General features: G+C 49.0%; 1 protein-coding gene across 3 annotated transcripts in view; it reads right to left on the reverse strand.

Moving 5' to 3' along the window:
- Positions 1-25995, reverse strand: part of CTIF (cap binding complex dependent translation initiation factor) — a 198948-nt gene that overhangs the window by 22023 nt on the left and 150930 nt on the right. For all 3 annotated transcript variants that reach the window (XM_085322151.1, XM_085322150.1, XM_085322149.1), the window contains one exon: positions 5640-5795. In XM_085322151.1, coding sequence (XP_085178277.1) covers positions 5640-5795 — 156 coding nt within the window. The remainder of the gene's footprint in view (positions 1-5639; positions 5796-25995) is intronic.

Raw genomic sequence — 25995 nt, forward strand, 5'->3', positions numbered from 1 at the left:
AGCAAGAAGGTGGCAGCTCCCAGACCCAGGGAAACCTCCTAGCTTGGCCTCTGAACAACATCCATTGAGGATGAGATAGACTCACAAGAGGAGTCAAACCCATTGACACCACCGATTTGTCCCTATTTCAGCACAGTATGGCAGTGGCTCTAAGCCGGTTACACCCCCTTCCCAGTGGGCCTCGGCCATTGCCTGCCATCACCAAGATCTGTGTCAAGTCCCTCAGGACCTAATGCTCCTCTTCCATGGAGGCGATCCATGCGTACTGGGGAAATGAAGTGGGACAGGCAGTGGGTTGGGTTGACCTATGCCAACACCATCTATCTAAACAGAGTGCATGCAGTTGTAGGSAGCACAGAGCTAGCTGAAGAACAGCTAGCTCAAACTAAACTTAGGGAAGAGCTAGAAAAAAACAGGAACAATAATAATCAGTTAATAATAGATGGCATATAGCATTATCATCCCTACTTCTGTAGCAGTAGTGGGATATCTGCTACACCAGGCACAAGGCGTTGGAGTGCCCCTGCCCCACTGATGGTTCAGCTAACTTTGCTGGTCCTCRATCTTAACCTATTTTCTCCTCCTATTTACTCACTCTGTTGAAGGGCCACAAAAATAGAAGAAATATGAGTGTGCAGGAACAACTGAAGTCTCTTGGTTACTCTCATTTTCAACTGTTTTTTGAGRACATGCAAACTGAAGTATGCGGGCCAAGGATGGGCACTGATGCTGAAAAGCCAGCTGAGTTTTATAGTACTGTTGAATGCAGCCCTCAGCATTTGGTCACAGCACAGTGCCTTCAGAGTGGCAAGGATGTTAGCAAGCTAACTCCATTTCATCCTGGAGGGGGGAGAAGGAGATTTACAGGGACAAATTTGACATGGCTATGTCAATTAAAATGAGGGCACAGTTGAGTACACATGACTCCAGGGCTGGGAGAACACAATGGGACACCCCTCTTGCTTAGACCATCAAGCAAGGGAGCCAGGGCAATTTCCTAGAAGCACTAAAAGTCTTTTCATTGAGMCAAATAAGTTCAGCAAGGACCAGAGTCCTGGAAGATCTCACCAGTGGTGTGGACTGCAGTTCTGTGCAAGGAGGTCCAAGCTGGAGTGGCTTCCCGGAACCRGGCAGACAAGGGCTAGGCCTGCTATGCTCAAACTGAAAGGCCACATGCCCCCAAGGGAATGCCTTTCCCAAGGAACAATGYCCTTTTCCATGTCACTCTGGATTCCCCAAAGCTTAGAGCGAACAGGAGGAAAGCTCTTTCTTTTCATCTATATTTAACTTTTCTTTGTTATTCTTTTCCCATACTTCYGAGATTTGAAGGTTGTGATACTCCTCTGGTTTGCAGAGACTCTCTCCTCTGCATTCAGTGCCCTCCTTAAAAAGCACTCCTTTCCATAACCCCCAGCTGTCAGTAATAACARTCTTTGGATTGGATTTGGCTGTCCTAATTTCCTTGTCCAACTTAAACTACATATTCTTCCAAGCAGCAAATGTGTTTCAGTCTAAAGTGCCAAATAAGTTCACTGTGCAGTGTAAAACTGCTTCTAACCAGGGCTGGATCCACTTTCTACTTCTCCTGGCAAACCGTATCTTTGCCAAAAATCCCACTTTTGACCCCTTTATCTTTTTGTGATTACATGTCCCATCCTGCCTACACACCGTTCATCCCAATACCTCAGAAGGGCTCTGAAAATTAAATACTTTAACTCTTGGGCTCTGGTTCCCGCAGCTGGAGACTCTGAACTTGGGCCCCCTCCTGTGTCAGGTAGGGGGTCACCTTTCTGCAAAGGGGTATAGCCATTCCCTTGGCTTCTGAAATGCTACCCAAGTGAAGCTACAGATGTGATCCAAATTTCCTTTGCTATGAGTAAAAATCCACTCCCATGCCTGACAAAGTGCAACGGTCTGTCCAGTTCCCAAAGGACATGCTTCATTCAGCCTGTGATGAATTCTTGTTCGACTAACCAACAAACCTGAGCATTTATCACTCCAGCGTAGCCTGAAATGAACTTCTGTTTTGATTCTTCAGTCTGGCCACTGAACCACAAAACCAATCCATCCACACCACTCTTTCCGAACAATAAATTACACCAGCCTTGCTGCCCAGCACCCCAGTCGCGCTCCTGGCGCCTGTCCCTACCTCGCTTCACCTTTCCTAAGGTCAACCTCCCCCCTGAGTCCAAGCAAGACAGAGCTGACACGCAGCAAAAACCAGGGCTTACTCATCGCCTTCCCTTACACAGCAGCTTCCCTTGCTGCAAGGAAGGCCACCRTGGTGACCTCCGAGTCCTCCTCAGCAGGCAACTGCGAGCCGGTTCCACCCAGCACCAAGGGCTTCATTTGCCGTGTTCGCTTCCTCCCAGCGGCCCACTCGAGTTCAGCCCCAGCAGTTACAGGAGATGTTAATAAGCCTTTACAGGGGAGGAGAGGAAAGGAGCCCGGCAGAGGAAGCCTTGCTGGGGGAAGGGAAGAGACATTCCTGCCTCAGTCATCATGCAACTTTCCCCTTCCTCTTGCCCACTCCCTTGCTGACCTTTGGCAGAGTCTGCCAAAGCTATAAAGGAAAAGGAGGAGGAAAAAAAAAAGACAAACTAAAAAGCAAGACAAGCTGAAAGGACAGCCAGAGACAGAGATGTTATCCCACCTCTAATAATGATTTATTGTCAAAGGATGGGTTGATGGAGGCAGAGAGAGCTAAGTGCACACTTTTGAAGGCAGTAGAGAGGATTTGCTGTGGGACATCCAAGGAGGTAAAGTTAGGAGACCCAGAGATGTGCATACACACACAGTGAATAGCAGGAAAGAGAGAGAGARAAAAAAAAAARMACTACGATGAGAGCTGCTAAACTACGCAAACCTGTCCTGAGGCAAGTTGAGGAATTCCCGTGCCTGTCGGTCACTCCCAAAYGAGACAGGCCACAAGGACACATAGTCCTGACCCAGCAGGCAGGGGAGGAGATACCAGCCCACTTCACACATTTCAAAGCTCAACAAGGATTTTAAATGTGATGCATGTCTAAATACTCCAGCCAGCTCTGAAGATAAACCTCAGTTCCTACAGTACTATGCTGGGTTTTAACATACCTGGATGAGGAGGGAGTGACATCAAGAGCTCATCTCATCTGCCTCCCTGATCCCAGCAGTATCACTCAGCTCCTCCTTGCAGCACCATTTAAGTATGCACCAAATGCATACTAAGGAGGGCCTCAAGCTGCTTAGGCCCTAAATATGAAGTTTATGCAGCTAAATGAGACGAATGAAATTGATGGAGATGCTGCAATTTAAATTATGGTGGTGTTCTTTGGATAGGAATAGTCTAATAGCCAAAAGGGACAGTCCTGCCTCCCCTTCCTTCTTCCTCTTCTCCCAGTTGCCTGTTCCTCTCTTGCATTGACTTGAGTACTTAGCTGATCTTCTGTTGTACCAGTCCAACTCAGTGAAGGAGCAGAGCATTAACCCAGTGAGCTCCCCATCCCTGCCGATTCAGTGAGACTGAATGAGCTCCTGCCAGGCTGAAGAGGGGCCGTGCTGGGAGACGAGGAGTGAAGGATGCAGAAGTGCAACTGCCTCTTTCAACACTGAACAATTAGAAAGTTTCCACTGTCTTGTGGAGCATCTGGTGGGGCTGGACTGCAAGAACATCCCTGTCCTCTCTTAGGTGCAGAAAGAGCTAAAGGCCATCCCCTAGACTGTTCCTGCCAAACACCTCTAACCCCAGAGAATTCAAGTTGCTACTGCTCCTGAGCCACAGGGAAGTGTTAGACTCTGCCCCAAAGAACCAACCTGCCAGGAGTTCCCAACATAGTTTATATTTTGTGTGTAAAGAATCCACTAGAGCTTGCACTAGCCATTGAATTTTCAAATATAAATCCAGATTATTGCTATATTGTTGGCTCAGTTCTGGCAACTGTTTTAAAAATTGCCATTTATCATTGATGACAAATACCTAGTCTCATTCCCATAGGTTGGCCCAGTGAGACAGGATTAGCTGACAGTAGTAAAAAACAGCACCAATGTGAAAACCCAACCTAGAGCCATTGAATGGAAACAGTGTGAGCCAAGGTCACAGYGCCGCAGAGCAGGACAGTCATGGAYCAATCATCTCAGGGCAGGACAGCTGGAAGGGCTCGCCAACATCGGCTAARCTCTAGAGTCTTATTCTCTAACAAGCAAAACCATTTAGACAGAGCTATCCTGCTCAGGAACAGAGATGTTCTTTTAAGAAGCAAATTCATGCACAACCCCTTGATGTAATTGAAGTTTTTTTAATGGGGCTTTCCTGGAGCAAAAAATATTACTAATACGAGAAATTCATTCGCTGCTGTCCACATGTCCTTCCATGTGTCTTMAGATTGCTATGCAGTCCCCATGTCCTAGCACGATGACAGAGAGGGAACAGGATGTCACAGAGGTTAGACAGGAGTGGGCAGAGAAACTGTGGGAAAACTAGGCCTGGATTTTGTCATGACTTTGATGGGAAGTTGAGGGGAATGGGGACTTTGTTAGGAGCCAAGATCTTCCCAGTGAGGTGACACATACTGCTGTGGGTAGAGATTTTGGAGAAGTTATGCTATTCTTAGCCTCTCTTTCCTCTCCTGGATATTTGCGCCTAGACAAGATTCCCAGAGACTTTTTCATTGTTACAGTCACYGTCTGTGAACTCTACTCACAGTATTACTGTGAAGACAAAATGTTTATAATGTGTTTGCATTCAGATAAAACTTTCCATGTGTGTAAAAAGTCATTACTAGCAGTTCTTTCCTCTCTCCCTCTCCTTACCCAAGGTCTAGGGCAGAACTTATTTTGCAGCAAGCTATTTATGGCCCAACAGAAACACTRCTGACAATTTGAGATTCACTGCTCCATTTCTGGGTGACACGATAGATTTTTCTAGGAAAGTCTTCTACAGTCAGCAGCAGCAGACAAACATCTTTAAGACAATGGTGAAAATCTCTCTCATTCTTTTGAGCATTAACACAYCAGTTTCATTTTATATTTGTCCCCATCTAGGTTTCTACCACCAGCCTTAACCATGTTCACCATCATCAGGAGAATTTCAGTGACTGAACTCCTACCTTACTGCCAAGGCTAGGTTTCTACTGCACTAGGCTGGGAGAAATGCCATCTGGGACCTTCCCCCTCTGTCTCTAAGCCATTGCATTTCATTTATTTCTCTCCTCCCTTCAGCCTGTTTTGCCTATTCAGACTGTAAACTCTTCCGGGCATAGACCTTCTCTGACAAACCACACTGTGTTGGTAGAATGCCTAACAAAAAGATGTCCATCCTTTTCTTCCTGGGCACCTCTTTCCTCTGGAAAATGGGATGTTCAGCTATCTTGGACAGTTAGAGGTTGGCCTCACCTACTTTTAATAACCATGATGCTCTCTTGGTAGAGATTTTTTGTAACATTGGGATTTGCAAATCCAGTCTTGAACAAAGGTGTCTTGGAAGAAGTGTTTTTAACTAGTAGAATCACAACAAGCAGGAAAAGCCAACTGTTCACACAGACATAGGTACTCTCAGGGTGAGAAGCATTCATATTCATACAGCAAGTATCAAGAAACCATTATGGTAACTCAGCAGCTTGGTCAACAGGTGGATAAGGAAAACCTTTGAAGGCATTACCTACCTCCCTGAGGCAGGTATAAATGGGACAGACAAGGACTCGAAAGGGCTCTCCGGTGCTGCTCCTCATGGTGCCGAAGACTTCGCAGAGGAAGGTGATGAAGCCTAGCCAGCGCTCCACATCCCGCTGCTGCAACTCCTCCCGCATGGTGAAATCCTTCTGCAAGAGAGACAGAGACAACAGGCTGCATCAGCAAAACCGCACTGCCACAGGAGAGGCGACGGCTGTCTAGAGAGAGAATTAAGAGGAAATTGAAACGCAGGGTGGGGGGAGGAAGAGAGACAGACTGACTCTTTAGTAACAAACATGGAGATTACTCAATGCAAGCAGAGTGGTTGGAATTTCAACACTGCAAAGCCACCATAAAGAAGGTACTGTAGAAATAATATCAACCTCTACAATAACTGTCACAATCCAAGATAGAGATGGCTTCCCCAGTGTCCTGCCCTCCCCCACCTTTAACAGACTTGAGTGGTCTTTTCCACATGCAGAAAAAAAAAATCCAAACCAAAACAGAAAACCCACAACAGCTGAAACATAAGAGGAACATAATGAATACAAGTGGCCCAGCTGGGCTTGGTGGACACCAGCTGAGCCTGCCCATGCCCTTCACCTCCTTTATCTTCAGGAGAGGTAGTGCTGACCATGTGCCAAGTCTGGAGCTTCCCAGTGCCCCCGTCTGCTCTCTCTGGGAGTCTCATAAGATTACAGCAGGAGGCTGGCTCCCTGCCCAGCCAGAAGAGGATCAGGGGAGCACAGAGTTGGCATTAAAAGGTCACCTTGCTCCTGAGCTGCRTGGTTGCCATGACCAAGGATTATGAGAATGACGTGATCTATGGAGCAACATCAGGATGAAGAAGTGCAGAGAGATGGTTGCCTCCCCAGTCTTCCAATCACAGAGAAAAACAGAAAGGGGTTCCAAAAGCAGGATATAAAAACACATCTGTATGACAAAGACCGAGAGGGAACAGAAAACCAAATAAGAACTCTTCTAGATGGAACACTGTTGACTGTGATGACACAAGGCAGCGTGTGTTGTGCTCAGAGCTAAGAGCAAGCGCTTCCCTGACCTCTCAGTGATGCTATAGGAGCTTCCAGCAAGATGTCTCACATGACCTTGCTTGTCTGTCTCCATAGTAACCTTTCCTTGTTGTTAAAAATTAGTAGATATTATGTAGGGGAAAATTAGAGAACAAGACAAGTTCATGCTCTACAGTGTGTGTTCCCAACATGGGTTGCGCAACATGCTAAATCCACCAACTAAATATCTTATCTTTTTCATCTCAGTTTATTCTTGCTGCCTGAGACAAAGACGTTGCCTCTCCTAAAGCCCCAATCTGCAGCTGCACTCTGCAGAGTCAGAGAGATATAAAAGCCACTACACAAAGGATCACAGTCATGCCCCAAACGACACACGGGAGATGCTTCTTTTGAAGCAAAGGTAAGTAAACCAGCTACTAAAGAAGGCAACGCCAAAGCTCAGTGATAATTTTCATGACACAATTGTATGCACAGAAGATCCAAGAAAGAAGTTATGTTTCACTAAAAAAGGGAAAAAAAGAAAAGTATTTGCATATGCAGGAAAAAGACTTGTAAAATAGCTGAGCCACTTATTAACCAAAGAGTGATGACTAATTCCTCCCTACACCCATTTCCATAAGGCAATTGCCCAACTGTATCTGCGAATCTGAAATAAACCTGCAGCCAAATACTGCTGGGTCTTTTTACATTTTCTGGGGGAGGCTGCAGAGTTCTTCCTTTCCTTACTAAGCCAGTCCCAGGGTGGTGATGGAGGAGAGAATTAGTTGTCAGCTCAGGTTAAAAAAAAATTAAGTTACCTGTTCTGCACTATTCACTCAACTTTTAATAAAAAAAAACCTCCCCAACAACAACAAAAAGACTTGGAGAAATGTCCTTCTAACCATTGAGCAACTAAAAAACCCCAAATATCCAATTGCTTGAGGGAAGGGTCTCATCCTCCCCTTTCCAGAGGGAGGGCCTCAACCTCTCTGGGCTTTCGTGCTCACCACGGTCACAGCCCCATGGATGCTGCACTTGTGCCCTCCGTGGCCTAACCTCACGCCCCGACGTACCTTGCTCCAGCCCCATGATGCCCTGTGCCATCCTCTTCTCCACCTCCAGCACTGAAGGCTCCCTTACAAACCCCAGTTTCCTGCCTGGAAATGTTTGCTGACGCACTGCTGTTTCCTGCAGGGGACCACATCAATCCGCTCCGAAAGCCGTTTAATGTTTCAGGATTGCCAGAGCACGCTGGGAAATTCTTCGCTGCTCGGGATAACCACATGAACTCTGGCACTGCGCGTTACACAGACGAGCCAAAAACAGCCTCATGCAAGCGGAGAAGAAAAAAAGTGTATATATACATATCCCCTGCGGATTTGCTTGGAGAGATCCAGCGGGTCGACACACAAACTACATTCTGTGTTTTTAAACTTCCTTAAGTAGGCAGTCCTTCTGTCATCCCTAAAAGCTATCAGAAACCAGTCAGGCTGGGATACCTTGCAGTTTAAGTATGAGATTTATGTTTTGATTATGTCYGGAGAGATGGGTTTGTTGCCAGCTCAAACACTTCAAGCAGAAAATACACCTCTCCTTATTTACTGCTGGCAGAGTGCTGCCATCTGCAATAGGTAATTCATGGCTGATTACTGGGAAACCAAGGGGGGAAAAATAAAACACATTGCAGGAAACTTTACATTTCTCCTTCCARTACTGCCCTACTTCAGTCTTGCAAAGAAAATCCTCTGAAGTGTCAGAGAAATAAATATCTGCCCTGCCCGAGATCCAACCTGTCTTTTGCTGAACCAAAGTATCTGCAATCACTGGCCAACTGCTTGGAATGGAAAAAAAACCAAAAAACTTTTCTTTATCAAAGATGTGCCTTCTTTTTGATGATGATCAGGGAGACCAAATTATGCAAGTCTTAGCAGAGCTGTTCTTGATGGAATAACAGCTGTAAGGCCATAGGGTGGGAGACCTGGAGACTGTTCTTCAACAGTCTCCCTGGACCTCCCTCCCTGCCCATCACAGCAGGAAAAAGGGCTTAAAAACACTGCAAGATGCCAAAGGCTTCCTTGGGCTGTATCAAGTCTGCTTGATATCTCTTGCCCCCATGCATCAGCAGGAAAAGCCTTCCCCAGAGGATCCTGCTGCTCTGCAGCGATGACATTTCATCCTGTCCTGCTGGTCCAGCTCCACAACCTACTCGATTTTCTGGCATTAGAGGTGTCCCAAGCTCTTCTGCAGGAGCTGGCTGACCTGGCACTGAATTTTTAGGGAAGCAGGAATTTAGCCTAGGTTGCTGCATTCCCCAGGATGGTCCAACCCACCACTTTTCCAGTGCTTGTGCAATTGTAACATCTGAGCAGGTCCAGGGACAACCATCAGGCCCACCTCTGCTGCTGTCTGTAACCAAGCTCTCTCCAGCCCTTTGCACTSTGGTGGCTAGCATAGAATGTGTCCAGGTTTCACACTACAGCACTACATGGACGATGCTACCCAGCAGAGACCTCAAAGTTCACTGCTCCTAACTTTGGTGCTGAGAAAGGGAAAAACTCCAGTGGGGATGTGTCAAGGAAGTCTGGGAGATGGAGACAATCTTCTGGTGTTTGAAACTAGAAGATGGCATACCACAGCAGCTGCACGGTCATCCAGTGCCCTGGGCAGCCCTGTGCCTGTGAGGCTGGCATCCCAGCCCATTTTGACTCAGAACAGGAGACTGCTGTAATAACCATCTTGCTTCAGCTGTGGCCTCAGCTTGGGCAAAATTTTACTTGCACCTGTGGAGTAACTCCCTCAGAGCAGAAGGAAATAGCTCACATTTACTTTTCAGCAACCAAGCCAAACTTGCTCCAGTCTCAGGCAGGTGTGTCTGTGTGGATGTTCCCACAGTGGCAGCAGCTCCTCTGGGTKACCCTGCTGAGTAGGGACTAGATGATCTCYGGARGTCCCTTCCAACCTTACTGATCTCAACAGCTTTAAAAGGTGGCCCTCACACCTCTTCTTTTGCAAGGTTAAAGACAAGAMACCTGCAACTTTTCCTCTTTTGCCTCCTTTCAGCACAGCCCAYCCCTTTTCTAATCAATAGCTAAGCTAGATTAATGGTATGCTAAGACACATTACACACACTAACTGCTCCTGCACACATGCATGCACRTACTTGTGCAATTTGTGAAATTATGGAGAGAAAGGAAAAAAAAAGTGCTCTTTCTTGCTTCAGTCCCGACTGAAGTGTGCACCTGCATACAGTGCTTTTTGAAAACACCCGTGCAACTTTAACATTAGCATTCCTAGTAAGGAAAAAAACCCCTCACGCCCAATTCCATCCCATCTCACTTCTTCGTGGCAACACAATAAATCCAGACAAGAGTCCAGGTTTTGGCCAAGTCACCTTTCAGTTGTAAAAGCAGTATAGCCCTTTAACAACTAGTTTCTACTGCATTAAAAAAGGGGCTTGGGTAACAGTGCATTGCAACCTTTTACAAGTAGCAGAACAAGATGTCTCAGCTCTGTTGGGGGGGGGGGAGGAGCGCAAAAAAAGACTATGACAAGATGTCCCAGCCCTAAGAACCCAGAGTCCTGGGACCTTCCCAGACCCTGGAGCRAACCTGTTGACCCAGGGCTTTTGCCAAATGCCCTGCTGAGGATTATGTCTGTGTAGCAATGGTCACCCACTGCTGGGCAGRAGAAACCTAGCCCAAATTCCATGAGTGCTAGTTTTCTCGAGTGCATTTATTTGTAGCAAATTATTTACTTGACTCCATCCATTGCCGAAGAAAGCACGCTTAGTATTTTAGTGACATGTCATGTCTGAACAACTTTATTTAATGCAACAACATGCATCCACCCAGTGTCCCGGAACACTTTCCCCTGCTAAATAATAAATAATACCCAAGATGGAAATCTCAGCAGGGCAGACTGGAGAAAGCATTCTGCCAGCAGATCTAGGATGAAGGCAATCTCAAGGAGCAGATATAGCACAGGAAGACTATTTCAGGCTGCATTAGTACTACACTCATGCCACTGCTCTGGGTAAAAGTGGGGAAAAGTCTTGCTGTAAAAGCCATTAGCAGACAGCCTCTGCATCTGGTTAGACAACTGGGCTCTACTCCTGTCTTTGGCTGAGTAACAGTTACTGCACCCTTGTGGTGTCCTGRTGCTTCCCTCTGTTAAAGCACAGTGATACCAATTTCTTTGATGCAGTAGGAAAAGTACCATATAGGTACATTTTTCAGCCCTGCTTGCCTACAGTCAAGACTCAACCCCCCGGGACCTGAACATCAGGGAAAGCTGAACTTGTAATGCCTGGGGTCTCTCTTCAAAGCATCCCAGAGATGCCTCCTTCTGCCACACACATGGTAGTGCTGAGGATGGTTTCACAGCAGGCAGGAGAGAAGTAGCACCGGGAGCTCTGGGCTCAAGTTTAGCCTTAAGGCAGTAGGATTCACTAGTACAACAGCACACAGATGGGCAAGCAGACACAAACGTCACCCAGAGAGAAGCTGTCTCACCTCACTTTGGGTGCCCGCGTTGCAGACATTTCCTTCCGAGCAGTCTGACAATACTGCCATTGTAATCAACAGCGATCTAGTTGATTTGGCCAACGGAGTTAAGGATGTGATTCATCTGACCAAATGTAGGCTGTGTGAGTCAAGATGGATTGCACCCTTGACTCTGACAGTACTGGTTAGCTCCCCATGAAGAGTGATGAGGATGACCTGAATTACGGACACCAACAGCTAGCTGGAGGAATCCCACCCAAAGACAGAAGATCAGTACTAAGCTAGCATTTCAAAAACAGTGAGTCAGTGGGTCACAGCCCAAAACAACTGTATTATTTGCACTGTAAGAATGCTTCCAGCAGGACTGGTGACCCAAAGGACTAGGCACAAGGTGCAGAGCAATTCAATTGTTTCCCCCAAAAGTTCGCAACCAAAACAAAGCCAGATCAAGAGGTGGAAGAGGTGAAGAGCTATCAAACAGCAAAGAGCAGGCCAGTGACAGACTAGAGAAGAAAATCCCTGCCCCAACTACCCTGCACAGCCATGTCCAATAGTCATGTCCTATAGGCTGCTGATCCTATAGCTTATGAGCCATGCTGGAAGAATGACCTGCAGATCTCTGGATCACAAATGCAAAGCAGAACAGAATATTTCAAGTGGCTGAAGCACACAAAGAAACAAGATGTCATGGCCACTGCCCTGCCCAGTGATCTTTATATCTGCTCTGGAAATGCCTCACACAATTATATAAAAATAACCTGTGGATTGGCTTGCCCCATGCTTACAATGTGATGCCAGTGCAGTAAGCAAGTTATCTTTCATCAGTTCGATCATATTTTTAAACATTATTACTAATTTGGGAGTGCCCTAGCCTATAGATAATCTGAGCATGTTTATTGGATGACCTGCCTCTAGTGCTTTTAGTTTAAAATAAAATGTATTTATACGAGGTAGGAAGGTTGACCTCACCTCATTGCCTGGTTTAGGAAAATAGTTCATTATAAAATGATGTAGCAAGAGGTGGGGATGCTGATGGGATCTTTGGAGAGGTCTCAGACAGGAGATGACTAGGGCACAAACCAGAAGGTAGGATTCCAAGCACTTCATCATGTGTTCATCACACAAAGCCACAGCATATAGGTATTCAAGGGGCTGGAAAGCAGAAGCAGAGATACCCCTCTCATGCACTCCAAAGCCTGTGCTAAGAGGTCACCTCAGCTCACACTCTGGAAGAAAGCTCCTTGTGTCTGTGTTAGGGGTGGCCCGTGCTCCTGTTCCACAGTATGGATGAAATCTGGACACAGCTTAGCCCACCATGTAGCATCCCAAATTTGACCCTTTCTGAGCTTGACAAGGTCTTCTTAAGCTACTGCTAAGCTCTGCCAGCAACAGGAATAGAAAATACCAGTGTCTTGGAGCTCTCCAGTCTTGCAACCCTGTCAAACTCTACTCCTCATCTCCCAGCATAGATGCAACTCATGTAACACTTCTCGGTCCAGACAAGAGRTTTCTTAAATATCAGGATCAAATTAAAATCTGAGAGGACTATCTTCTCCACAGGAAAAAAGAAATCCCTCTTTTCCTTTTTTTTCAGGAAGAGTCAGGCAAGAAGAGAAGCAATATTGCATGTTGACCATAGGATCTAAGCCCTCACTCCAGCTCAGATAGCTGCAGCTGAAATTCATCCCCTGGGAGTTTGCCACTCTTTTAAAGACAGCTCCCAAATAACTCTACCCCAGATCTGGGCCCACCAACTCATGGCTGACAATGTCAACAGTAAGTTAGAGGGCAAAATAAAATGATAAAAGGATAAAAATGAGGCTAATTTAAGCATCATCACTTTCTCATGGAGGAGGAAGAATTACATATTTGAGCTTGTTGCTCTGTAAACACAGGGCTCTTCTTGACAATGACTAAACAGCAGAGCTGCCAGGAGGCAGGAATTACTGAGTCAGAAACACTGCAAAATACATATATAATGCTTAGATATCACAGAGATAGCACAGCGCCTCTCAGCTTTTTAGGTAGTGCCTAATTCGTTGATCYTACTGGCAAGTTCTACAAAAGGTTGAAACCTTAAATGGTTCTTTGGAAAGGGCTTGCAACATATAAAACAGCTCAGGAGAGCTGCAGGATACCAGCCGGGACAGCACAGACCTATGTTGCTCCTCTTCCCTCCAGTTACACTTACAGACACGCCTTGCAGAGCTTCTGCTCATGAAAACATCCCCTCACAAAATCCTCACCAAAATGACTATGACAAATGACACTGTGTACTTAATATCACTGCCTTACTCTCTAGGACTTGGACTTTTTAAAATAGTAGCACTTCGGTCCYAGCTCGGATCAGCCTCTGGAGCCAAGCCTTGCTTCATGGTGAATGTAGTCCAGTTAGACAAGCAGTTCCATTACCACAAGCTTGTAGATGATGTTCAGGAGGTGCTCAAGAAATCTGTGGCAGCAGAAGGGATTGATCAAGTATCTCCTAAAGCAATGGCTTATACTTGGGCAGGGCCTTAGTTAGGTGGATGATAAAGTGGCCATCAGACCACATCAGCTCCAGCCTCAAGGCAGGCATGTACCACTCCTTGCGGCCCTGCTGAGGATCAAAACATGCTACATCCTGCTGCCCAGTATGCCACAGACACCCCTGCAGACTAAGGATGGACTCAAGATGGACCAAGGTGGTTGAATCCTGCTGGCTTTGGAGAGTTACCATGACCTGTAGAGCTTAGGCRATCCCGGTAACATGGCATGCTGGAAGCTCATGGTATCTTTTGGGGCAAGATCTACCCTTCTAASAGAAATCAGAGCAAATTACGCCCTCATGCTGGAAGTGCCGTTGCCATGATAGGGATCAGTTTTCAAACCCTGCCTCATTCACAAGGCTTGCTCAAACCAAAAGGAACCGCTGCCCACATAACCGACCACAAATCAACATGAAGATTGCAACAGCAACAGTGGACCAGGGGATTCTGGTTCAAATCACAGAAGTAGCAAGGTTGGCAGACACCTCTGGAGATCATCTGGTCCAAACTTATACTCAAGCAGGTTGCCCAGGACCACATCCAACTTGCTTTTGAATATCTCCAAGGTTGGAGATATGGCAAAAAAAGACTCTGGAGGAGACCATGTGTAGCAATGCCATCAAGACTGTGGCCTGCCTGGGTCTCACTGGGCATCTCCAAAGCAGAGCTACCACCAAGCTGATAACTTCCACAGAAATGCCATATTCCACATGGATACAAATAGCACAGCAAAGGAGTTTTTTATAAACTTCTGGAAAACTGTGGACATGACTAAGGAGCAAGAAGGCCTTAAGTTTCTTGTTCCTTATAAACATCCCTCCAAACATTCACATACCTGCCAGGAGAGGAGGAAGAGGGAGGTGCCACTCACTTGGATGGGTAAGCACTGTGCTGACAGCCTCCCCACCCTTCACTGTCTGTCCTCAGATTGTGAAATCCAGACATGGTAAGGGTCATGACATCATTTTAAGAGCAGGAGGGTTCATCAGGTGGAACCAGCTATCCTTCTGTGGGCTCYAAGAGGGGCTCCTCTCCTCCAAGGAGGATCAGATTCTCTGCCTGAATCTGTTCACACTCCAACCTGTACTGTGTGAGGACCACCACATTCCCTGTAGTAATCAGCTGGCCTGATGACAGCATACCATGTTCCCCCTAGTGATCATCTCCCTGTAGGAGGTGGCTGTAACCTGCCAGGGAAGAGTATACTCCTTCAGCTCCCTGCTTTTCAAGTTAGTCATCAAGAGAGAAGCTGAGATTGGAATAGTTTATCTGCAGACCCAGCCATAACTCTTGCAACAGTGGATGGATTTTCTATCCTTAGTTTGGCAGGGGCTGAGTGCCCACGATGAGTCATATTGAAATCCCAGGCTCTGGACTCCACCACACCATCCCTTTCCATGCTATTTCAGCACAGGCACAAAACAAAAAGCAGAGTAAAATGATTATAGTAAAACAGTTTTGATTAAATGATCAGGGGAGCTAACAGCTTCCAAGCAGAGAGAGTAGGAATAGGCAATACTAACATGGGAGACTGAGGACAGCTCTGGGAAGCAGAGATTTATTTTCAGCTTTGCGTGGGTTCCTATCACCTCTGTACTCTGATTTCCCATCTGGCAAATGGGAACAATTTACTCATCTTCCTCTGCAAAGTGCTTTCGGGTGTGTGACTGAGACATGCAAATCATTATTATTATTACTCCAACAAAGGAGCTATTGACATTTAAAACAGATAAACCTTTTAAATTACAGATGACACTCTGTATGCAGCCTTACAAAGGTCTGGGCTTCACCCACAGCCATGAGGCATTCGACTCCCACAGATTTTCACCACTGTTTCCTCTGAGTTGCATCAACACATACACAAGCACATGCTGGCCTCTTCTCAGTGTTTGAACCACTTTGGCAAGAGCAGCAAATCCAATCAGTTGCCTTTAAGGTGGATCTTATTTCATCATCCTCCCAGCCCTCTGAAGCAGGCATGCTTTTCACACCAAACTCTTCCCAAATATTTATCACAGAGGTCTCAAAGCATGCTACATGWTGAAGATTCAGGTGCAGGCCCTCATCTGACCTGCAATCATCATCATCATCATCACAGGTAACTACCACCCATCAGCTGACAACCAAAAGAAAAACTGTTGCAATAAAAGGTGCTGACTGATTTTATAAGAACAGCTCAAATATTCTATAGTTGTCAGACAAACAACCTACAAGAAGGAAATACAGGTTTTGCCTGTTCTTACCAAGGAAATAGTACTTCTTCCTCACAAAAGACTTTGGGAAGGAAGGGGAAATTAAGGTCAAAAAATTCCTGACTCTTCCAAAGATTTGTGGGAAGATGCTGAGAAAACTCCCTAGGACCAGAAACACCCCTGCATTTTAAATTCCTTGCTTTTTCAGGCACCTCCTCCAAGGTAGCTCATTACCAGAGACACGCAGACAGGAGCCAACAGCAGCTGCTGCTTCACATATCTGAAAATATGCTACCTGGGTATCTCATCAGCTCCCACTCTCTCATCTCTCCCTGACCCTCTCCATCTGGCTCTAAGCTTGYGATCAACAGCAATTACCCACCTGATGTGGGTGTCTGAAGGCTTGAGTCTGCAATGCCACTGAGGTCCTCGGGAGCTTCAGAGGCACTAGCAGTTAATTATTAATTCAGACAAGTTTTACAGCACCTGAAGGGGAACAGAATAATGGATTTGCAAATACAAAAGCATTGCTGTTAATCTAGCAGTCGCTAGAGATGTTGGAGCACTGTCTCGGCGAGTGTTCCGAGATGACCGAGAAGATGAAGCAGCATAGTCCGGACAGCAAGAACAGCAAACACCATTTAGCAGTTGTTCTGGTGTAAAAACCTGCTTTAATGATCCTCTGAATAGATGTATGGTCTGCACAGAGTAAAGCAGAGTCCACACTAAATCACACTGTCTCCTTATTGCTTTTCTTCTCTTGTAGAAGAAAGGGCAGGAGGAATTAAAGAATTCAGATGTGCCCACATCCTAAGAAAACAACAAGTCCCAAGAATCAACAGAGTTCACAGCCAAGTTGTGGGCYAGCAGAAAACCTAATTTTTAACAGAACACTATCATCTCTACTGAATTACAGARGCATATACCAGATTATTGCAGAGGATGCCTCCAAATAGTTTTCAAGGAGGGTAATGGGCAGAGCACAGACACTCTGCAAATAGATGGTTAGTCACCAAGAAGCACTTTCAGTGCTGTCAGATTGCTTCATCAGAGGGCTTTTTGCCCACACTTCCTCCAATGCAACTTGGTACCTAGGTGACAGAGTTCTCTTCCTTGTTATTCAGTTTTTACTGTCACTCTTCCTGCCAAGCACCTTTCTGGGTTAATGCTGGATTCACAAGCATATGTGAGGGCGTTAGCCTTTATCTTAGTTGGATAACAGCTATGTATCACCATCACTCAAAGCCCTTTTTCTCCCACAGGCACATGTTTTATGAAGCAAGACACAGGCTTTGTGCCTGTTGTCACACACACAGCAAAAAGACAGCACCTCCCCCAACCAGAGGTCACAGCCAGTGCAGGAGGGATGCAGACAGACAAAAGGACACATGGATATAAGGAACCAACACAAGGCAGTGGCTGAAGCACATCTGCAGCCAAACCATTGTCACCTTCTTTGCCACCCTCAAATAGGGACCTACACAAGACCCTCCCAGACCACAAATATCCTTTAGACAGTATAACACATGGAGCACATCAAGCTGGTGCCTTCAAGAGTCAGAAGCCTAGATCTAGATCTAGATCTAGATCCCCATGGAGAGAGCCCAGCAGGGAGACAGGGGGCACCAAGGCACCATGGGGTGAAAGCCAACAGAGCATCACTAAGGCTTTGCAGCATGCCTGGTGCAGAGGCCGCAAGGAAGCACACATTAAGGGCAGGAGGAACACAGTAGCCAAGGTGTAAATACATGCTAAGGTTGGCATGCCCACACAAGGGRGGGAAAAAAGTAAGCACAGAAGCACAAAAGAAAGCAGGGACAGAAAAAGCTGGAGCAAAATTCCGGGGCAGGGGGAAGTACCTCAGCTTCATGGCAAAGAGCTGACTGCAAGCAAAGACACCATCTCTAGCTGATTCCTGCTGCATGCAGGACTTTATAGTCTTTGTCAATCAGCAGGATCATCTCCAGCAGCCACCTGCTTTCACCATCATTTCCTTCAGCTGAGAGAAACAGTCGGCGTTACTGGGCATCTGGTTGCTTGTTAGAGTTGCTGCGACTAATATTGACTGTTTGATTTACTTAAAATCTCCTCATAATTCCAGTTCATTCCTTCTCTGCTTTTGAATTAAAATATTACCAGAAATAACAAAACAAAACAAAACAAAACAAAACAAAACAGTGGCTCTGTTCCATTCCAGAGACAGCTGCTTTGCAGCAACAGGCGCAAGCACTGAAAGAACACTTTGGCATGAAAAACATTATTAAGAAGGTGAGATATGATTAGCACAGCTGATCTTTCTAAGGAAAGTCTGTGTAAAGCCGAGGAACACAAATGTGTACAGATTTCCTGCTCTCTTTCCTGTAAGTATTATTTTTATGGGCGCTCAGGTTAGCTGTGACCTATTTTGTGATRCATGGCTTGTTAGAACAGGGAAATCACAGGATCCTCTAGACCTGCATTTTGCAAAGTCCGTGTTAAACATAACCCCCCTCTCCAAACCCTGGTCAACATGGGTTTGTGCCCCACGGTGGTAGCTGAACATCTCAAAAGATGTGTAGGATAAGTACATGGGGCAGTGGGAAAAGCCAGCCGGCAGCTCCCCAAGAAGAGGGAAGGGAAGCGCACCCGTATTACGTGAGCTGGCTCCTGGTGCTGCAAAGTGCCCTGTGACTTTGCAAGTGCATGTGGGAAACCCTCTGGTTACCTTTGGCATGTTGAGAGATGCTGAGATGACACACGGGGAGGCACCGTCCCCTCGTTCCCATGGACCCGGACTGCCTGCTCCCTCCCACTGTCCATCTGCCCATCATTGATCCCCTCACCCCGACGAACTGTACGCTCCGGCAGAGATGCAACCCTGGGGCCGAGTCCCCCAAAGCACGAGATCAGCTCCAAAATGGGCCGTTTTGACAACCACCTCCCATGCAAACGCACAGGGATTGCTTTAAATTTGTGCTTGGGTGCGGAAGCTTCGATGATTAGTTTCTGAGCCCTTCTCTGCAAGCGGGGAAAAGCCAAGGCTCAGCCCGCGGCAGCGCTGGTGCCGGATGGGTTTGCTCCCTGGAGATGTTGCTCCTCGCTGTGCTGCAGCGTGTGCACGCGAGGATTGGTGCAGCGTGCTCAGCCCTCCCCAGGGCTCCCCGGTGCGTGCTCGGCTCCCCAAGGCTTATTTTCCCCAGCACARCTTGCTGGCTGATCCAGATCTCCTGCTCGGCCCTTCTCAACAGCCCCGGGCGCGCTGCGTTATTGCACAGCGCACCACGAGCCAGGTTTTCAGACTGGAGGCAATTCAGTGGCTGAGAAATCCTGAGTGCCACGTGCAACACGGGCAGCGACGGGGACAGCGGCCACCCCGCCAGCCGCCGCTGGACAGATCCCGTGCGCAAATGCCTCCCGTCGGAGYGGGGGGCTGGCAGCCGCCCAGGCTGTGTGTGCGGCGCTCCTCCATGCGATCGGAGGTGCCCAGACGGGCAGGCAGCGCCGGGGACCAGCTGGGCTTTGCCAACAGGCTGCATTCTTATTTTAAGCTTCACACATGCAATGTGTCCTCTTTATAAGGCGGAGGTGCCAAAGAGTCTACGGGGCCCGGCCAAGTTTGCAAAGGGAGATATAAGGGGAACGAAAGCTGAGGAGGGGGCAGGTGCGGATGGGCGGCAGCAGCTCCTGCCCCCGCGCCGCCGCTAGGTCTTTAAGTCACCGCGGGCAGAGAAACGTGGCTCGCCTTCGAAACGAAGCTGCGCCCTCTGAAACGTCAACCTCCCCAGGCAAAACAAGGAAGGAAGGCAGGGAAAAACGCAAGCAGCTAATCCCGCCTGCCGTCTCTGCACGAGCACTCCTGATTTACGCCAGGCCCGGGAGGCGCTTTCGCAGCGGTCATGCTTTCCACATTGAGCTGGTGGCCCTTGTTGTGAAGGACGGGCAGAAAAGAAAGAAAACCCCAAAAGATGCCTTTTGTTTTGCCTGTTTTCTTCCTAACAAATGCATTTGTCACAAATGTCATCTCTGTGCTGTTTGTGCYGAGACACAGAAGTCATGATTCAGCCCCGAAAGCTGCCACACTGGACTGAGGTCGAGCAGCACCTGGGAAGGTCACACGCACCAAAATCCCACGTGTTGTAATCCCTCTTTTCCAGGCTTGCACTGGTCAGGTGGCCAGACAGCATCCGTCTCATCCTCCTGGTGAGCAAAGAGACCCGGGGGCTCCAGCCTGCCCCAGGCCCTCCAAGCCACCCCTTCGGGGATGATCAGTGGGTGCAGAGCTGGAGAAATCTGTAATTATTGGGCTACGGGTGGTTTCCCCRTCTCACACCTCCTTATTCCACTCACAGCAAGGACAAATTGGCAACGAAAACAAGCTGCCACRAGCTGCCTTCATGCCAGGCCATAGCAGTGCCTTCCCTTTGGGGAAGCATCATTCCGCCAAGGAAAGAAGCACCCCAATCATGGCTGCGGCTAGGAACTRATGTGAGATCTGACCTATGCAGCCCCACCAAGGGGTACGGCCAGAGGTGGCCACAACGTGAGCCCGATGATATCCATAGGTGAGTTCRCCAAGGATGAAGTGACTACAGCTCTGGAAAGAGCTGATGTAGGGAARAGGAGCAGAGAAACCATCCCATGTCCCTTCCATGCAAAGCAACATCTTGCTGGCTTGCTTCAGGTGAGAAAGGTTTGGAAGCTTCTCCTACAGACTCAGGAACTGCAACTGGTTCCTGAAAGGATGTTTCCCTGCAGGCTGCAGAATGCAAAAATGACCCTTTAYGGCAAGTAAGCACATGGCAGTAATTACTGTAGTGGCTGGAAGACCACTGAAGCAAGAAACTGATGCTCAGTCTCTGCTTCTCTGCAATCTCTGGCCCTGGGGCCATGGGGCACAGGGCATTATGGCCAGAGATCCCATTTTTTTCCTTTAAGAGAAACCACAAAAGGCTACCAGGTTTCAGCAGTGAAGCAGAGATGTGAGAAAACGAGGTGGATGGCAGGACATGGATCTGTCTGCTTCTTGGGTTGCTGGCACATGAATGGCAGCGCGGGTGCGAGGGAAGGGGAATCCCACAGCTTACGTTGTGTCTTTTAGGGCTTTCCACCTCATGCATGTAGCATAAACCTGAATTGTCCTTGTGGCTTCACCGTTTTGCAGTTATCAACTCAGAAACTGTTTCTGTAGACCTCTCTAATCAGGTCTAGTCCAGTCTCCCAGCAAGAGATATGCACGGTGCCCAAAGTTGGTGAAAAGTTTCAGACTGAAACTTTTCTAAACTCCTCTAGGCAGGGCAGAAAACACTGCAACTGTTTAGTCTGCTGGGAGGTGGTGGCTCTGGCCCAGCGCTCGAACATTGCTGAGCAAACACGCGGGGATAGCAGGGCGAAGAAGGGGCCTCACAGGGTACTGTTTGCAAGGAGAAGGGTTCATGAACTGCCTGATGTGCTCCCTGGTCGCAAATAGCCCAGCACGCCGCATCGCTGCCATCGCGGAAGGTGCCTGCTGCAGCGTCAAGGGTGCTGCCTACTGGTGGCTCTGTGACCTCCTCTGGTGGGTCTTATTTTGGGACAGTAATTCCAGGGTGCCGGGAGTTGGGGTCAGAGATCCCTCTCCTTCTGAAACAACTCCTGCGAGTGCCAAGAAAAAGCCCCAAATCCCTGCGGGAATGGCAATTCCTGTGCGTTGGGGGAAGCACAATTCAGCATAGAAGATGGAGCCCTCCACCTGGACCAAGCTGGGAACTGTGTTACTGCTGCTGGCAAATGGCTTACTCATGCCATCCGAGGTGTGCTGGGGCTGAGCATGGATCTGGCACTAAATGAGCAGAAGAAAAGAGAGAAAAAGGTGCTGGGCTGGCAGGAGAAGGGATAGCATGAAGGACCCTGCTCCCAGGGACAGACTGGCTTGCACTGATTTAGCAGTGCTCCAGCTGGAGGGTTCAGGGTAGGAGGGCTGCCCCGGGGTGCTCGCTGCGGACGGCTGCCTTGGGTGCGCTCGTGCGAGCCAGCCGCAGGAGCAACGGGGTGAGAGGGGACGGGATGGGCTGCCGGGCTCGCTTGGCCGCGGGAGCTGGCGCGCCTCGACCGCGCTGTCCCAACAGGCCGTCTGGGCTCGGCCAGACATCTGACCTCGCTCGGTGCGAGCCTGTCTGCTCCGAAGCGCCTTCCCCCCGCCGGGGGCTCGCCGGGGCAGCCGGAGCCGAAACGCCCTCCCGGCCCGGCGGGGATTTTGCAGATAAGCCTGTCATCCGCCGCCACCTCCGGGCGAAAGAGGCCCCTGCTCTCGGCAGGCCGTCGCAACCGCTCTCCCGGAGCGGAGGAGAGCTGSTGCGCTTGCGAGCAGTCGAGCAGGAGCGGGGACGTGTTGCTGCGCGGCCGAGGGCACGGACGGGCTGCTGGCTCCCTGCGGCGTGAGAGCAAAACGCTCCCGAAGCCCTGGGCAGCGTGCCGGTGCGGCCGGGCAGCGCTGCGCCCGCAGCCGGCCCTCGAGGGTCGCAGCCATGCAAAAACATTGTGCCGCACGTCCGCCGGCGCTGCAGAGGGAACGCGCTCCGCGGAGAGGAGGGCAGCTCTCTCCGGCGTCAGCCTGCTGCTGCCAGGGGCAGGGATTTCCCAACCCTGCAGCCGTCAGCCCGAGTAAAACCGCTCGAAGGCGAGCGCTTCCAGCGGGCTGAGCCGGATTTAGGCCGGAGCACCCGGGAGCAGATGGCCTGACAGCCTGATGCATTAGCCTGGATGAGTCGCTGGGCGGGCGGCAACGCGCTCCCTCGTCCGCCAGCAGGATTTGGGCCTTTTGAGAGAGAAAAAAACCAGATCCTCTGTGCATCGGAGCTTCCAAAGCGATGCCAACGGTTTGAAACACCATCCAGGCTGGTCCGAGGCTTCTCAGCAGCCAAGCAACCAGCCCTGTGTAACGCGTGCAGGGAGATCCCACCAAATTTCTTCCTCGCCCCTCCGGGAAGGGAAGGGGGATCTGCTGCTGGAGCCGTTTTGTTGCTGCCTCTGCTCGCTAAAGCCCCGGGCAGCCAGCCAGATGGGGAGACGCCACCCCGAGCAGCCCTGGGCCGCTGCAGCGGTGGCTGGGGAATAGCTGCAGGTAGCGGTGCCGGGCCGCGGTGGCCCGGCGGCCCCTCGCCAGCGAGCCCCCGGAGCCCGGCGCCGGCGGGGCGGCCGCCTCGGCGCCGGCGGGCCGCGCGCAGTCCGCAGTCTCCACCTAGAGCTCGGCGGAGGGCTCTTCCGCGCCATCCCTCCGGCGTTTTTCCAACCCTTCCCTCCGGAGCTGCTGCGGATGGGAGGCCCGGAGCAGGAGGAGATGCCGGCACAACCTCCGGTTGCTCTTCACCTCCCCGCGAGGCAGCGAGCCGAGCAGCCTTATCCGCGCGGGACCCGGCTGAGAGCAGCTCCCGGGAAGGTCACGGAGCCGACGAAGCCAAGCGGGTGTTAGTGCCGTCGGGAGACACACAGAGCCGACGGCGCGGCTGCACCAGCGGGGCACGGCGGCCCCTTCCCAGCTACCCACCGCTAATTGACGTGAAACTCTTGCTCTTCACCTGCCGGCCCCGGCAGGTGGCCAGGACCGCTTCCCCTCCGGCTTGCATTCCTCCCCGCCGGAATGTGGGTCGCTGTAGACACTTGGATAGGTTACGCCCGGCCCCTGCGACTACGCAAAATATAATACACACCCTGCCACAGAACTGCAACACAATTTCAGAGGCACCGTTAGAGGTACCCACCGTCAGGCAGGCAGTTTGGGGCAAGCAAGATGGAGCWTGCCTCCTTCCTGCTCTTCCCTTTCCCACAGTTTAAATAGGGACRGATGCACATAGCTCAGGATGCTCCTCTGAGCCATCCCCTCCAAGCCCAGTGCACAGCTTCAGCTCTCCCTGCCATGGCTAATGTCACAGGAGCTACTGGTGACACAGGCCACCACGGCGAAGGCGTGATGGACAYTGAGCCTACTAGGACTGTCAGTACAACATGCACAAAAGTTGTGTGTGTGTGTATATACATAAATACAAACATACATCTAATGTATACAAGATAGATGTGTGAATTTAGACTTGCCTTCCAATCCCATACGTGTAAAGAAATCCCATCTGCAAAGCCCTCATCTGCAATGTTCCCAGTGAGACATCCCTGCTCTCCGCAGCCCCAGTCTACACGGAAGAGCCGCGAGGACCAGCATGTGTCTGTTGGAGCTGAGGAGGATCTCCCCCTTGAACCACCACTGCACCTCGAGTGGAGCTTGTTAGCTGCTTATGGAATATAATTTACAAGCCAGTGTATATTATATGGAATATAATTTACAAACTGACACATAAATAGAAGAGAAGTGGTAGATCTCCATGAAGCTAAGCTTACAATCCCTCCGTGAGGATGCTCTGGTAGTCCATGAGACAGATACATTTCTAGCCTTGTGGTTTCTTCCAGGGCCCTTGGGACTGTGACAAGTCCAAGGATCTGGATTTTTCCCCCCTCACATGATATGTATCTTTCAGTGAAATAATTTCTCTGCCGGGCAACGGCTTTTCCTAGACAAGTGTTACCACTGTGCCTTCTATGTATGAACTGGACAATYTGTAATTAAATTAAATTGGAAACAGCAATGGAAAGATATCTCACTGGTTTTGCAGCTGGTGCTGGACATTGCATAYAGGTTAGATCCTTTCTAGTATCCCATTCAGAGCTGCATTTGGATTCTCCTGTCTCCACTTCTGTCAAACCACAAACCATTCCTTGCTGAAGAMCCAGACCACTTCCCCTCCAGAATATAATAATGTTAAGAGGGGAAAATAATCTGCCTTTCAGCATGAACCATGTGTATTACTTACATGCCCCATTTACCACAGTATCCACTTACTTTACCATTTTCRATGTCTTTATCCCTACAAACTCTATGGCCCAAAGAAGTTGCTCTGTCACTGACAGACTAAGTCATTTGCTCAAATAAACAGGAACTCTGTAGGAAAGGAGGGATTTCAACTCATTCCTCCCAAATCCTAGTGCTCAGCAGTGGTCCACACTTCTCTTTGCCCCCTGATTTATAGGGGGAGATTGATCAACTCTCCAGTACCTAATGCCACATAATTTATATCCTCAGAAGGGATCTGATCTCAATTTTACTCTTCTATCCTCTGCCTGGACTGATAAAAGCAGATCTGGTTTTATGGGCTTGGTTTATATCCCTTCACACTGCTTATCCTGAACATCTCAAAACGAACAGAGCCCACCGACACACAAGTGGGACCAACTACTGCAACCTGTGCAAAAAGCCACAGGATTTGAGTCAGTATTTTTAAAACAAGACTGGAATACAGGACCAAACCAAGGAAGGAAAATTTCTGGGGCATCAAGAGGTTAAAGTAAGACAATTATTCYGTGAATAAAGTCTATGTGTGAAAAGGCATTAGGCTGATGAGCGTAAAAGAAACTGTGGCCTCCGCAGAGCGGCTGTGCGGTACAGACAGGGGGAATCACTGTGCACCGCGGAAGCGAGCAAGCTCGAATCCTGACTTCAATCTTCCTCTCTTGGCTTTGGACCAGAGCTCCACCTTGACTCAATGTGCTCCTGTACATCGATGTGGCTGAGGGCAATTACCTTCCCAATTGCTGGGAAGCGAAATGATGGCACAGAAAAGAGAGGATTTACTGAGATTCAAATTACAATTCTTGGTAGAGTTACACTGTGTTATCATTAAAATGGCATACGAGGAAAGCCAAAGGTGAACTCAAGTCCACTGGCCCATCTTACTATTTTACATGATGGACCCCAATCCATGGCAGTCAGTGCCACGAAAGGGAGTGGGTAGGGACACATTGGGCTGCCTTCGCTTCCCCACCAGCATCRCTCACCCGTGGCTGAGCCGCTGGAAGCACAGAGCAATAGCCAAACTCAGCCCAGGAGATGGCAGGGAGAAGACCGAACCTCTTTGGCACCACCCGAGCGTAAATAATGACAACGGGCCAAAGCAGGGATTAATGCGAGCCGAAGCCTGGGGACAGAGTTAGAAGCGCAGCACCCTTCTCCCGGGTCCTAGTCACACATCGCCAGCGCAGCCCGTCCCTTCCACCTTGYGGAGCTGAGGAGCTCCCGCCCGTCTCCTCGCTCCATGCACCTTCTGCTCACCATGACTTC

The sequence above is a fragment of the Rhea americana genome, unplaced genomic scaffold, assembly GCF_003343005.1.
Source record: "Rhea americana isolate MKP2758 unplaced genomic scaffold, rheAme1 scaffold_75, whole genome shotgun sequence".
NCBI lineage: Eukaryota > Metazoa > Chordata > Aves > Rheiformes > Rheidae > Rhea > Rhea americana.